The following is a 15,276-nucleotide window of genomic DNA, read 5'->3' as shown; positions in this document are numbered from 1 at the left end:
GTTATCTGCTTTGAGCTGTGCAGAGCTGAGTGGTATAATGTGATATTCTGAAAATTTCACTAAGTAAGCAAATAACTTGATTGTTGCCAGAGCTTCCTGTAGAAGAATGTACTTAGAGGAAACAGTTGCTTTAAATGTCATTTTTGTCCAAATATGGAACAACAGGAATAACTTTATATTTCCTGTGAACTAACTGGAAGTGCCCTGGATTTGCATTGCTTTGTGAAAATGATGTTCACATCACCAACAGGAAAGTCATGTTCACAGAGCAGCTTTTGGGGGGCTCCCATGACCCTACCTCCAGGACAGACCCCTGGGGAATTTGGAAAAGAATGTCAAAAATGAGATCCCAGCAACAAAACATTTCAGCTCCAGCAGTCTGGTATTCTTTTAACTAAGAAGATGTGACTCTTTTTTTTAACATCTTTTTAGTGAAGTACTTCCAACTGATGCTAATTTGCAAAATAAATATTTTCTGAAATAATTAATATTAATCATTTAAAAAATTAACTAATATTCTCTTGAGGGGCTAAAATACACTGGAGATCTCCGATAAGAATCTGTGGTCTGTCTGCAATTTTTGTATGAACATCCTGTAGGATTCTGGTAATACTAAAAACAACAACAACAAAACAACCCTTCCCCCCAGCCAAACAGAAAAATGACTGCCAAAAACTACAAACAGCCCTCTATGTCCCAAAAGCCATAATTAATTTTTTTCCAATTGTATTCTGTAGAGCTTTTCTTAAAATCAGTTGATTTTCTGAAAATTGTACATGGCTTTTAAATAAAACGGAGCTGAATTGTTGTAATTGGTTCAAATTTCATCATGCGCAGTGATATTTCAGACAGTAACTTGCCATTCCTTTCAGATATTATCTATATGTTAATTTGGGACTCGCTTAAAGTTTCCCTCAGACTAACAGGGATAGTTAACTGATGCACTGACATACCAGTAACCACGAAGTGCCATGGTTTTCCACTGTGTAAGTTTGTTCCAGGAGATTTTTCATCTGGTCTAAAGCTATCCCTAGAAACTTTATTAGGAGAACAGCTTTGCATTGGCAGAGAAATGAGCGGGGACCACTTCTGCTTCCTTCTGTCCTACTCATGTACATCAACCTACAGCCAAAGGAGGTCTTCAGGAGGATGAATATTTTAGTTCTTCTTATCCGTGCAAGGTTTAATGAGCCTCTGGAGATTACTGGGCTCCACTTATTTCCATTGCTTAAACATAGGCATTTGGTGCCATTTGAGATATTTACATAGGCCTGGCAGATATGGCCTGGGACCTAGGTGAGAGCTGTTCCCACCTGGCCTGGCAGCTGGAGGCAGGTGGTATCGTACAGGACATCTTGAACAGCACTGTTCTTCTGTGCTCTGTGAATACCAAATCTACAGAAAATGGAAACACACAACAAGGACTTTAAATAGCCTCCTACATGACAGAAACTTCCAGTGATTGCTGAGTAGAGCTGAACTTAATTAGGTGACCTAGAAGGTGAAAGCTGTAAAACCAATAAGCTGTCCCTTGGTTCAGGGGATTCCCTGAACAGTCATAGTTGAAGTCTACCCATGATTTGCTGGGGAAAAAAAAAGAAAAAAAAAGGACGTGAAGATAAGCTGCCAACTTTTTTTTTTTAGGGGGGAGAAAAAGGACTTGGGAGAGGAGGAAAGACTGGAGCTTGCTGACATTATAAAATCATAAAATGTTCCCTTTTGTCTATCTGTCCATAGACATCTGAAATTGATGGGTTTACAAATGAAATGAGAACTGTGCTCAATTTCTGTTCTCTGCTTTAAGTCCTGAAAATGACAGCACGGTGATGTTCCTTTTCCTGAACCGTTTTGAGGGTTGAAGTTCAAATCAGTTCAGGACAACTGGCTTTGCATCAGCTCCTGTAAGGGACAGACTTCCCACTCTTCAGGCATTTGACCAAGGCCAGTCCTTTAGCACAGACATCGCCAGGCAGCAGTTACCCTTGTCCCGGCAGAGGGTACGGGAGTGACCGAGGGTGAGAGACAGTGCACCAAGTCGCTCTCTTCTCCTTTCTGACCATCGAGAAGCTGGCAGCCCTGCTGAAGCCTGTCTGTGCACAGCTAGCCTTCTGGTGCTTCCCGCAGTACTTGTGCGAGTGCTTGTGCCGAGGTTTCCATTCTAATTACCAATTAATACTACTTGTCATAAAAAGTAATAGTCTTTATGACTCAAGCTAGCCTTAGTAGTTTATTCATTTTGAAGGGAAGTTTTCTGTTTAGGCACTGCACTTAAATTGATGATGTTTTTGGATGAGAATAGTGATGATACACCCCTCTACATTGCTTTAGTTCAAATTTCAATTTGAACTAAATTCTAATTCAAGTTCAAATAGCAATTCAAACACTAATGGAGACAGAGTATAACCATTAAAAATTATTAGCTGGTACATTTTGGTCAGAAATGGGTGAGTTTGTCAGCAAGTTAGTGATTTGATGGAATATTTGACTTCAGAATTGCCGAAATAAATATTTAAACCATATTCTATAAACAAAATAGTCAAAGATAAAATACGAAGAATAATGAAATTATTAAGAAAAAAATAATTTCAGAGACATTTTTCAGGAATGTTTAAATAGTACAGTTTGACTTTTCTGATTTTTCTTCGTTACAACCAAAGGAAATAAAAACCTGAACTCACAAAGGAGTTGCTTTTTCCTAATGGCTACTTCCTTGAATTTTAAAGATGCCCATGTTCAGTGCAGTGAGGGGCTTTGAATCCACTCTTCAGCTCATGGATGAGTACCCGTTTAGCAGCCGGTGCTTGGAAGATCTGCTGTCATGCTTGGGTAGCGGAGTTCCATGCCCAGCTACCCAGCTCTTGTGGAGGCAGGATGAGAGCGAGTGGAAATGCCTTTATACTCCAGTGCTTTGGACTGTCATTAAGGAAGGAAGATGCTCAGGCTCCCATCTCTGATCTAATAAGGTTTCAGTGTGCCATGTGAAATGAAATTATTTCAATGGGAGAGAGGGGGTCAGTCTTGCCTTTGAAATGCTTCACAGCACAGCAGGTTTCCTCCTCTTCTAAGAGCAGTGAGCTCAGACCCTCTGAGGCAGAAGATAGCGTATGGTGGAACAACTCTAAGTCTGGGTCAAACACTTATTGCAAAGCTGTGTTTTGAAGGAGAGTGACTTTGAGCTTTTGTGGTTGCGTTTTTTTTTTTAAATTATGGCAAAGAAGAATGATGTACTTGCACTGAGCAATCAATTTGCTTTGCCAACATTTTTACAAATATGTTTTAAAACCCTAGTTTAGGCAGGACAAATTTAATTTTCCCCCACAGAGTTCCTGTCACCCAGTATATCAATACATAACTTAACCTTTCAATGTTTTAAAATGTACTTGTAGCTAATACGTATGTTAATACTAATCCATACCTTGTTACTGTTGGCTAAGCAGAACTAGAAGTTTGTAAGTCTGTCATTTGGGGTTTTTTTAATAGGTGAGAGTTCTTGTTTCTTGCAAATCATAATTTGTATCCTTTTGTTTAAATACAGTATGATCAGATATAGAAACAATGAAGCTTTTCATCCTGGTATGTTTATTTAAGAAAAAAAGAGGATTTTATACTGTTCAAGTGGAGCCATCTGTTTCCATAATCTAAAGTAAATCTAATAGTACAAAGGCAAATAACTAAATTTTGCTAACTTGCCAAGACAATCTGGATTTTTTTGTTATCCTCTTCGTTCTAGCTAAGTGTAAATCAGAAGTTTTAGCAACATGATTTTTGTTAAAGTTGTTAATGGACTGCAAAATCAGCTAAAAAAAATACTGAAGTTAACTGAATTATAGCAGTGATTTCCTCTAATGGTACTTTACATACAAAAGAGCAGTTTGGCTAATTCAATGCAGTTATATCTAAAGGGTAAAGACAGGAATAGTAATACAACTAGGGAGCTATTTTGACATTCTGAAGAGAGAAGAAAGTATGAGAGGAATGCGAGATAAGTGTCCTGCAGCTGGCATCACCTCCCTATTCCTGTATTTGGTGGGATGTGAAACTGAAGACACTGACCCAGCTCTCGTCAGCTACATGATTTGTACATACGTGTGCTTAGGAGGAAGTGCAGTGTCTGCTACGTAAGGTTAAATCTCCCTTGGCCTTCCCCGTTGTGACTAGATTATTGTAGGGGTGGAAGGGGGTGGATTTTATGGAGGGAGGAGGTTCAGACTTAAAGCTGTCACTGTCAAACAGCCATGCCATTGGCATAGCTATTCTTGGGTGTTTCAACTTGAAACTGGTATTGGAATTCAGCTCAAATTGGGGTTTGAACTAAAGCAATGTAGAGCAGGAAATCTACACTGTTTCATCAGAAAACATCATCAGTTTAAGTGTCATGTCTAAACAGAAAATGTCATTTTATAATGAATGAATCATGAGATGAAATAATTATGATTATTTTTACTTTTTGAAGCATTTCAGCTATGAATTAGAAACATTGTGAATAGTCAGAGAATTTTGATATCTGTGCTAGTCTCACCAGTCACCTGTTCACAAGATTTTCAGTCATTTGAAAGACATTATATTTTGGGTAGGAGAAGTGACTACATTCCCTGGAATGAGATTTTTAACATGAACAGAGTTAAGTGAACAGTGAGAATTTTATTAAATTTGTACCTTACATGTGCGCTTTACAGGGTAAAATTTGAACTTGATTGATACCTATGCAATTAGCCTAAGCTGGTAGCCAGCTCAGCAACTGAAACTCAGCAAGCAGAGTCTGAGCTGATGTTGTGGGAGAGAGAACTACGTTTTGTCTTGAAAAATGCACTTCTGTAAGAGAGTGGAGCGCCCAAGAACTGACTCGACCTTTGTATTTTTTTGGAGAACTCTGTAGCCTCCAGAAATGGTGCATTTCCAAATACGGCAGTTGTCTCCTTCCTAGGCTGCTCATCTGGCTGTTTGCATCGTTCCTGTGCGAGTTCCAAGCAATAGTCCTCAAATGCCAGGAAAGTAGCAGGATGTGGAAGAACAGGGCAAAATGCAACAAAAGTCTGTAGCTACGATCTGACAGATGTCTTACAGGCTGAATTGCAGAGCAGAGTTTCTTCCATCTGCTGCAGGAACTTTTAGCAGCCTTTTCAGCTCTGTCACTCACAGGGCTTAATACATGGCTTGGTACGTGATTCATGAAAGTTGGAGGTCTGGGTTGGGACACCCATTCATTAGCAGCACTCTTTTAGAATTATATGTTAATATGATAGTAAATGAATCACTCTGCTTCGGGCAAATACTGAGCCTGCATGTAGCATGTTAATATGCGCGATGTTAAAGGGATGTAATCTTTTTATAGTTTTATACTGATTTGCTAGCGTGATTCATTAAACTTATCAGTTGCAGACAGTCTGGGACAATGAAATGGAACAGAAATGCTTGTCAAAGAATAAAGCAATTTGTATCGCTAAAATGACCTTCTGCTTCTGGGCTGACTGATCTTTTGTGGGAGGAGTAAGATAAAAATGAGTGTCGTCAAATGTTATATGAGAGGCTGGCCTGTGGTGCAAGGGAGCTATGGCTATTTGAAAACTGCTAGCCTACCGTACAAAGTAGGTGAGGTATCACGGTGCACCCGGCCAAAATCTTTGGATTAGTCTGTAATTGGCTCCTAGACAAGGGATAAAGAGCTTGCCTTTTCATCCCCCCCCGCAGATTATATTTCCTGCCCAGCACCATTCCTTCTCTGTTTTGGCACTTGGAGGACAGCAGCGATTGCTACAAGCTCCATGCGGTTCCTGGGGAAGGCGTTGTTTCAAAGAGGATGTCTAGCAGATAGGGCAAAACTATTTCTCTTCATTTATCTCATTATCTCTAGTCATGTGTGGTGGGAAATCATGAACTGGATTCTTCGTATCGTGGGACTAATTTAAAATCATAAAAGTTTAGAAATGAGCAATAATTTGCATAGTTTCAGCTTATTTACCTTGTGATGATTATCTTTATTCCTTCAGCGGGAAGTTTCCCACTTAGGACTTGATTGTGTAAGGTTCTTGAGTCATTCCTGAATGAGTACCAGAAATGCAGATCTCCTTGTTTGCAGTTCAAAAGATACTCAACCGAATTTCTAACAAGGAATGAGGAGCTATTGTTATTCTCTGTCCCATTCTGTCTGTAACCTCTAGCCCTCTGTTTGATCCTCCCTATCCACTTTTCTCTCCATTTTTCCCTTGTTCTCATACATAGTCCATACTCCTTTCTGCCCATTTCAGTCTCTCCTGTTTAGTCCTCCAACGTGTGCTTCATCTCCATTGAAAGCAAACATCCAAAATAGGTGAGATGGATCCCAGCCTACAAGTGCCTGTTTCTTGCCATTGAATAGAGGGAGACTGCAGTGACTAGTAGAGACATTTGTACCTACACTGGCTTAGGTGAACCCAGAACCTGATTCCTGTACCTGCTGTAACCATCTTGCTCGCTCTCAGTTTCTCACCTCATTACTTAAATGCCCCTTTGACCTCCTTAAATTGACCTTTGATCCATAAGCTGTTTCCAGTCTGGCCCTCCCATCTTCTCAGAGGACCAAGAGGAAGAAGCTCATACTTCCTTCTAGTATGTGCAGAATGTTATCACATCCCTCAGATTGAAAAATACATTTTAGTAGCTGAGGATAATGCTATCCAGTAGTGGCTGTCATTGTTGGCCAACCTTCCATCCACCTGCAAAGGTTACAGTCAGTGATAGTAGGAGACGATGCTACTGTAAAATAAAGGCAGTTTCGTAGCGCAGGTGGCCTGTTCTGGCATAGCAGGCTACAGCACTTGACTGCAAATAGGACCTTATGCAGCTGTGCTCCCTGATGCTCAGTACCTTCTTACCTTCCTCGCCTTTTGTTATTCTAATTTGAGGCTTAAGAAACAGGAAAAATTGAATATAATGGCATCGTTTTGGGAGCACAAAAAGAGACCCGAAAAAACAAGTCCATTCTTCTGGCCATGCTAAATTTAAGAACAAAACCCAACTTAAAAATAAATAACAACATACTTTTTTTTCTAAAACGATGCATGTTAAATAACAAGCTGAAGGAAATATGCGGGGATTAACTTGAAAACAGATGTTTATAACGATTCAATGACGTATTTTAATTACATTCCCAGATGCAATTAAAACAGACTTCTTCTGAATTTAAGGGATGTGTTGATAAAACTGATAACATTCTACATGATGCTGGAGGAGGAAGTATGAGCTGCAAGCATGCGTCCTCCAGCTGTGATCTCATCAGGTCTGAAAAACTAAGAGAGGTTACACTGGGTCGCTTCTTGAAATAGGAGGCCCAGTGTTTTTCCAGGCATAACCACGTACTGCAAAGAGTAAAGCGGATTATTCAGTGGATAGCGCTTTTCCCTCCTGGTCAGTACTGAGTTGGCGTTGCAGCATGTGTTGGCGTCGTTTTCAGATCTAATTCTCTTTCTGCAGTATATGATAAATACTTATTCTAATCAGTGTTAATTTTCATCTTTCTGTGCATTTATAATATAACATGGTAAAATGCTGTAATAGTGTAAGAGAAAAAATGTGATTATTTTTGCTTTATGTGAATATGGAGAAAGTTTGACTTCAAACAACAAATTCAGTGGATCTACATATAAACAAAAAGGATCTCAACAAAAGCAACAAATTCTTCAGGAGCTGGTACTTTAGTTTTATTGGACAGCCTTTAATAATTTTATTTTCAGTATTAAACCCCCATTTCTCTTTGATGCTTTACTTTAAAAGAAAATGTATTTGCCAAATAAAAATGTTACTGTATTATTTAACTTTCTGGAGTGATGATGTTTATTGGTCTCGTTGGAAGCTTTCCAAATTCAAAATGGATTAGGTCCATTTGCTCTTACTTTCCCTGAAGTACCAAGGTCCCAGTAGACTGTGGAGCCCGCAGGTGTGGAGGGACAGGTGCCCAGCATCCGTGCCGAGAGCTGGCTCTGGAGAGATGCTGTCCCTGACTGCTTCTGGATAACGGCTTAATGGGGCTGCTGAAGGATCTCATGTGCGTTGGTGGAATATTCAGTGATAGAAATGTTTTGCTTGTTTTCTTCCTAGTTTTTTTCTGAGGGGCATGAGAACAGTAAAAGCAATAGACTGCTGAGTTATTCACTGATTGCTTCCCGACTATGAGGAGGAGAAGTGGGGAGCAGCCCAGATGCACTTAAGTGCACAGAAATATTTTGGTAATACAAAGCGACTGTAAGCTTTTACCTGTGCATCAGTTTATCTGACTTCTCTCATATGTTATCACCTTTCATGTTTTGCAAAAAAATGAGTGGCTGTTTATGATTATGTCATACAAATCCCAATCTTTCGGTTGCTGTTGGCTCAATCCAAACAAACCAACCCCCAAATCTCTCAAGTCTCCATCTTAAGGCTCATGTGAACAAAGGCTTGAAAGCTTTTAGTAGCATTTATTAATATTAAACTCCCTTCCTCAAACACCTGTGTCAAGGTCTTCTCTCCCTCGCTTCTGAGGGAAGTGGCACTTAGGAGTATTTCATGTGATGAGATCAGCTGTCGGGACTAGCAAGGCCAGCTGCACAGACCACTTTCCTTCCCTCCTGAGATGAAAACGCCCCTCTCCCAAATCCTCCCATCCACCTGCCCTCCAGAATTTCACTTCACAGAATCCAGATAGACTTGGGAGTCTGTCAGCATCTTTACTAAAGTACCATCATTTTCTGGAGGTACACGTTGGCTGTATTTTGACTTTAATTTATCTAGTGTAGAAACCCCTTGAGGCGGTGCTGTCCTAAGGAAAGCCTTTCAGAAAACAAGGATGTCTATAGTATCTACTGGAGAATAATTCAGACTGGTTATGGTTTTATTCATGTTTTCTATGCATTCTCCTGCTGCAACGAATGCGCTTTTACTGAGTGGAAGGTTTCCCATCATAATGACAATTACAGTTAGGCATTATAGAGGGCAAGAAAGAAAGAAGATCACTTGAAATGTGGTAGATGTAAGAAACAGGACCAGAACCCTGGAGCTAGACATTGCCTGGCCAGTAAACATTAACAATTGCCTCCATAGCTAATATTTAACATTAGGAGCAGTTTGCTCTCTGAGAGACTGTGGTTTGACTTGATTTCATAATGTATGTCCAGACGTATTTCTTGATATAGTTTCCTGTGGTAATTATACCAATATTTAAATTCCTTTAAAAACTATTCTCTTCCAATCTGAAGATTGCCAATTACTGATAACAAAATTTAGTAAATCAATATTAAGAGATCTTGTGGTAAACACCAAAGGGTGTAGACAATATTTTTTGTGTTCAGAAAAGAAACAAAACCCATATTGTTCAGGTGTGATATTTTTCACCTTAAGCATAGAAGATAAATCATGAACTGCAGTTTCACCATCCCTTTCTCCTCAAAGCAATGGCACATATTTGTAGAGGTTAAGTATTTATGCAGAATACAAGCCGTTTATTAACAAACTGATATTAAAGAGATGCTTCTATGACTGGATTGATTTTGTTTTAAATATTCTGTTGGGCTTTGAATGTGTGACTATAGAATCCTAGAGGAGAATCCACTTGTTTTAAATGGAGACGTTCATATTGCTAGATGCAGAGTAGGTGTGTATTCTCTAAAAATGAGTTATTTTTTAGATGGTGGTCCAAAAGACAATGATTTAGAAGTAATACAACAGTTTTCTATGGTTAAAAACTATGGCAGGTTTTTTCCTTCTTCTACAAAGGCATCTTTTATTGGACTGTAACTGAGACCAGAAATGTACATCTATATAAAGATAACAAAGTAATGCGTTGAGCTTAAGCGAACATTCCCCATGCTGACCAGCCTTGCAGTCAGGGTGGTACTGCTGACATCCCTGGCTCGTTGCGGTACGTTCTGCCTGTCACCCAGTTCAGACAATTAATTCTCAATTTCTTTTTTATTTTCAGGGTTGTTCCGGTTGTGGAAAATGTGACTGCAGTGGAGTAAAAGGGCAAAAGGTGAGTAAGTCAGCTCTCTCTGCTTCATTATCTTGCTTATTTAAACCACACAGTGTATAATCTACTGGGAGGCAGGTGAGCCATTGGTTTCAGCGAACACTTGCAGCGCCACGGGGCATTGCCAAGGCCAGGCCACGCGCCCTTCAGCAGGGTTTCCAAAAAGCAGCCAGCTCCGTGTCTGCAGGAGCAGAGGGCAGGAGTGCCAGGGGTGGGAAACAGCCGAATGCCCTCGCTGTGGGGTGAAGCCCCTAGCCTGGTGCTTGGCCGTGCCCTCCCTCTTTCTGCAGTGAGTGCGATGCTAACCCGGCACTCTCGCCTTTCCTACACCTCCACTCTTTTCAGTGGGTAGCAGGCTTGACATCCTGACCGCCTCTGGAAGCGATGCGAGCAGTTCAGTTCAGAAATGCTCCCCTCAGCCCACTGTGCAGATTGACCTCTAGGAAGGCTGTGATGCATCATAAGCAACATACCCTGACCAGGGTTAGCCCTGGGAGGCAATGACCTGCAATAGGAAGAAGGAAGTTAATAATCAACTTAAATACAGAAAAGTGTTGCAGGTCAAGAAAAAAAAAAAATTAAAACTTTTTGACAGAACCTTGCAAATGAGTTTTAAAGTTCCCATTCAGCTATCCAAACTTTCTGTGTATGAAACAGAAAAGGGACTTTAAAGGCTTCTTTTAAAGCAGTAACAGTGAAGAAAAAATATAGCGTACTTAAGCATTCCGTGAATTCCCCCTGTAAATTACCTGCTTTTGTAAATATTATAGACATTCAATCACTCTCCTTATCTCTTCCAATTTTGCTGTAGAGATTTTAATCTACAGTGTGTTCTGTTGTGCATGCACGTGTATTGTATATCTACTATTATAAATGAGTGTAAACCAAAGGTTTTATCAACCTGTGGTTGCCCTGGGAACATTTTTTGAGGTAAGTTGTTTAGGTCACCCAGAAGAGTGCTTAGAAGAGGTGGGAGTTTTGTTTGTTTTTTGTTTTTGGGGGGGGCGGTTGTTTTGTTTTTTTAAATAAATATACAGCTGGTGTTCTACATTGCCTCACATGCGATAGCTACATATTTACAGATGAGGATTTTAAGAATGTTTGTTAGTGGCTTTTCAGTGTTTTCCAGAGCAAGGAATGTAAATGACTTAACTGGAGACCCAAGCAAAGATAATTTTCTTTGTAACAGAACGTAGATTAATTTGTGAGACAGATGAAAAGTGTCAAGGTTCAAAGCATCTTTTAAATGGAGTCTCCTTTTTTTAATGAGCCATTAATATCTGTTTAATGAAAGTCAGCTATATATTAAAAACAAATAAAGCAAAGATTTGGGAAAGGTTCGGAACTCTGAATTTATTCCTTGATATCTTGATCTTATTTTTCAGTAACAAGTACAAATGAATCATTGTAGAATGAGATATTATATTATAACTCTCTTGTTGAAAGCCATTAGTTTTCAGTTCACAGAGTACGCCAGCATCTTGTAACTAGGTCATTTTAAAAAATGATAGTTTGGGAAAATAAATTGTATTAAAGCTTATGCTTCATTTATTTCTGGCTGCAATCCTGACTCTTTGCTAGAGGTCTTGCTGGCATTTTTCATTTGCATAGTCCAGAGTCTCAAAAAGTTCTCTTTGAAAGAAAGAGATGCTTGTCTGACATGCTAGAAGCCAAAACTACCTCAAATTAATGTAGGTTATTTAAAAATGTAGGAGAGAGAAAAATATCAGTCCATAGCAACAGAAGTCGTAGTAAATTCCAGATCGCATGCCAACTTGTCCAGCAAGTCAGTGTACTCCGTGCTCTTCCTAATGGGTTCCATCACAAACTTCTCTGACTTTAAATGTGTATAGTGAAATATTTACATACTTTTAGACTGTGTAGGAAATTTAATTATTGACATTAGAGATGTCTAGACAGGTGAATGCATAGTTATACCTAGAAAACAATATTCAAGAAAGGCATTTGAAGGTATTTGGAATGTATTTAAAAGTAACTTGATTCGATCAACATATATCAATGCTTGCTTATTATGTTAACGCTCTGAGGCTTTCAAATGTGTACTTAGGATTTTGAACAGAAAACTGAGTTTTACGTAAAAACATCTGCCCCCCACCCTTGTTTTAGCCTAATGCAGCTTTTCGTCCCAATTCTTTACATTTAATGCCTGTGTAGAATAAGGACAGCCTGCTACCCAGTCCGAGGCCTGAAGGCAGAGGTTGGTGAGGGAAAGCAAGGGAAGCATCCTTCCTGCTTGCCTCTGTAATATATATATAATATATCTAGAAATGGTCTTTCCAGCCAAGGCATTTCCATTTGAAACATGTCTCTGCTAAACACAGTTCCCATTAATGCACACATCAGTAGTGGTACCCGTTACCTCAGAGATCTACGTGAATGTTGTTTAGTGAGAGAAGGACTGATTAGAAAGACTGATCCTAGCCAGGATCCAGGCCAGAAGAGGGCCACCATGCCCAGCTCTGGTGGTACGCCAGGGGACCACGTTAGAGAACATCTGCTCTCCACTTCTCATGTAGCCACTTGTGTGGGAAGCACATATCCATTCTGCCCTGCACCATCCACAGCCAACGTGTTGCCTACACTGGAAACCCTTTTGATCTGGCTTCCATGTTGTGCAGAAGTGCACAAACGCTGAAGGGCCTTTTCCAATCCACCCACACTCTTCAGCAACGTAACCACACCAGTTTGCTGCCGTGGGAGCTTCAGCAGCTGCGGAAGTGGGTGCTGGGTTTACCCTTTAATGCCTTAATTATTAACATCTGGAGATATATTTCCTACCATAGTGTGGGAAGAAGTTCCAGACCCTACGATTTGGGGGTGGGGTTTAATTAAAATACATTTGGCCAAATAATCGTATTAATGATCTCACCAGAAAAAGTGCTGAAAATAATATTTGACTTAAAAGCTGTGAAATGCCCAAGAAATATTACCTGACAGCATTTTAGACATGGAAGAGTAAATTACATTGCCATATTTTTCTCTCTCATTTGAGAATCTTTTCATCAATATGATCATTTGGATGGTCATATTTAGAATACATTCAGTATGTTCTCTCATTAGACTGTTTCCATGAAAATTGCATCTCTGTGCCAAACTCCTTTAAGATGACTCATACTTTATCAAGGGCATATAATTGACAAAGTCTAAGGGTTTTCATCCCTTTCAGAAAATTTCAGAAAGTGAGTGTAATTGCAACAGATGGCTCTTATCCTATAAAGCCTTTATTATTACACTGAACATCAGGCTGTTATTTTAAGCTATATAATGTCAAGTATCAAGTATTTGCTGAACAAAAGGTGCAGAAATTTTAGAAAAAAATAATATTGCTAAAATAATGCAATAATAAATCATACCTTACTGTTTTCCATTAGACAGATTAGCCTAAAACATCTTCATTTGTTTCCTCTTACACTTTTTATTTGGTTTTCTGCATAATAACTGACTGTTCTTTCTAACCTCGCTAAAGTGTGAGATCTGTTTAAACTGATTAGAGTTTTGAATGCTTGCCTACATTTTATTGGGTTACTCAGAAGTAGGCAGAAGCTATGTTTTCTCTCTTATGCCTACCTAGATTTTGAAAACAATTTCAAGCAGCTGTGGAGATAAGAAGTGCTAGCCATTAATGTGTGTAGAAAAAGCATGTTAAGCATTTAATTACCATTTAGAACAAAGACTGTATAGAGCCGAGTAAAATTCTCCATGCACTGACTTTTTCCAAGAATGTTCATTCTCTCATTCATGACCATTTACACTCATTTTACTCCATATCAGAGACATGTATAAATGGGGGCAACACTGGAACTTTGCTGTAACTAATACAGAATGATTAATCTTCTATCAATTTTCAGTTAGAATGCATTAAAGTATAAACTCTCATTCTTTAGTATAAATACCTTATGATGATTGCCCTGCCTCAGCATTACCCATTAAAAGTTAAAGTCACAAGAGTATCAAATGTGATTTTGTCATTGCACATGAAGTATTGCACTTTTAAAAAAAAAACTCTGCTAGGAAATTCTGAAAGAAAATAGAAAATAAGAATAGAATTAACGCTTACATAACTGCTGCTTTTGGGGTTTTTTTGTTTGAGATGTAAGAAAACTTGAGCAAATCATTTTATATTGGCATATTTTTGTTTGCCTAATTCTGAGACTGGGTCTGTATTATTATACCTACAGAAAAATTACTTCTCTGTTTCCCTTCATGGAAGCATCATCCCTGTGTGGATTGACCATGCTGCAGAAGTACACAAACTGGCTTTGCCTGAGCCATTTTGGGTCTGGAAGCCAGGTAGCTCTGTTACTGGCTTAGGCTGACAGCCATTGGGACATCTCTGTGGTCCCCCGTCAACAGGAGCAGTGACCAGTCCTTTCTCTCCTGCACACTCATACAGTCTTAAAAGTCACACATCGTTTTGCTGCCTGCAGATGATTGTGCTTCTCCATTTTCTCTGTGTAATGAAGAGTTGACTGTTCCAGTCGACTGTGTCCCTGTGTATTTGTTTTGTTTTGTTTGGTCTTTAAGGTTTACCAGATTGGGAGGGCCTTCCAGGCTTTTTCTGTCTTTTTAGGTCTCAAAAGATAGAGCAAAAATATTTGCGATATTGATGAGTTAGAACAATATAAAACCCCTCGTGGAGAGAAGCTCCAGCAGTCAGTGGGAAGATCACTATTAAGTACTTCTGAGTTTCTTTTACAATATAGCAGAGGGCAACAATCAGTTCCTCTAGTGGAGCAAATCAGTAGTCACTAGATCTATGCTTTCCGTATTCAACCTGTATTAGCAACATCAAGACTTTTTTAATCAAGAATGTTCATTTTTACACTTTCCATTGGCACTATTTCATGTCAATGTTTACTATTTGGTTTTAATCACTTCTTCCATAGTTTTGCTCAGTGTTTCTATTTAAGTGGCTGCTGTAGGAACTTACCTCGTGTACAGCACCTGTTCATGCCTGAGTTGGAAAGACTATGAACTGAGGACACCAAGGAAAGCACAGCTAAATTATACATCCCAGAGAGGGACGTAAAGTTGACAAGAGGGTTGATGGGCAATGTGGGAGGAAAGATTGTGTTTGCAGTCTGGAAAGGGCTAATAGATAACATGAAATCATCTAATCATTCCAGAAAGCAGGAAATCAGAAGACCGTAATAAAATAAGCAAAGATACTGATCAGCTGCAGATCTGATACTCTTCAAGGAGACTTGTGGTTTATAAATAGTTTTGAAAATCAGGGCATTGTCACAATGTTTGTGTCAATTCTGCAGTGACAGTAG

At 39.3% G+C, this 15,276-nt stretch overlaps 1 protein-coding gene across 1 annotated transcript in view; it reads left to right on the top strand.

The window, feature by feature from the left end:
- The window catches only part of COL4A1 (collagen type IV alpha 1 chain), a 128,241-nt gene that overhangs the window by 45,576 nt on the left and 67,389 nt on the right, over positions 1-15,276 (top strand). Inside the window, 1 exon segment of the mRNA XM_050915610.1 lies at positions 9,932-9,982. Coding sequence (XP_050771567.1) covers positions 9,932-9,982 — 51 coding nt within the window.

The sequence above is a fragment of the Gymnogyps californianus genome, chromosome 1, assembly GCF_018139145.2.
Source record: "Gymnogyps californianus isolate 813 chromosome 1, ASM1813914v2, whole genome shotgun sequence".
Classification (NCBI taxonomy): Eukaryota; Metazoa; Chordata; class Aves; order Accipitriformes; family Cathartidae; genus Gymnogyps; species Gymnogyps californianus.
This window is presented reverse-complemented; position numbering and strand designations above follow the sequence as displayed.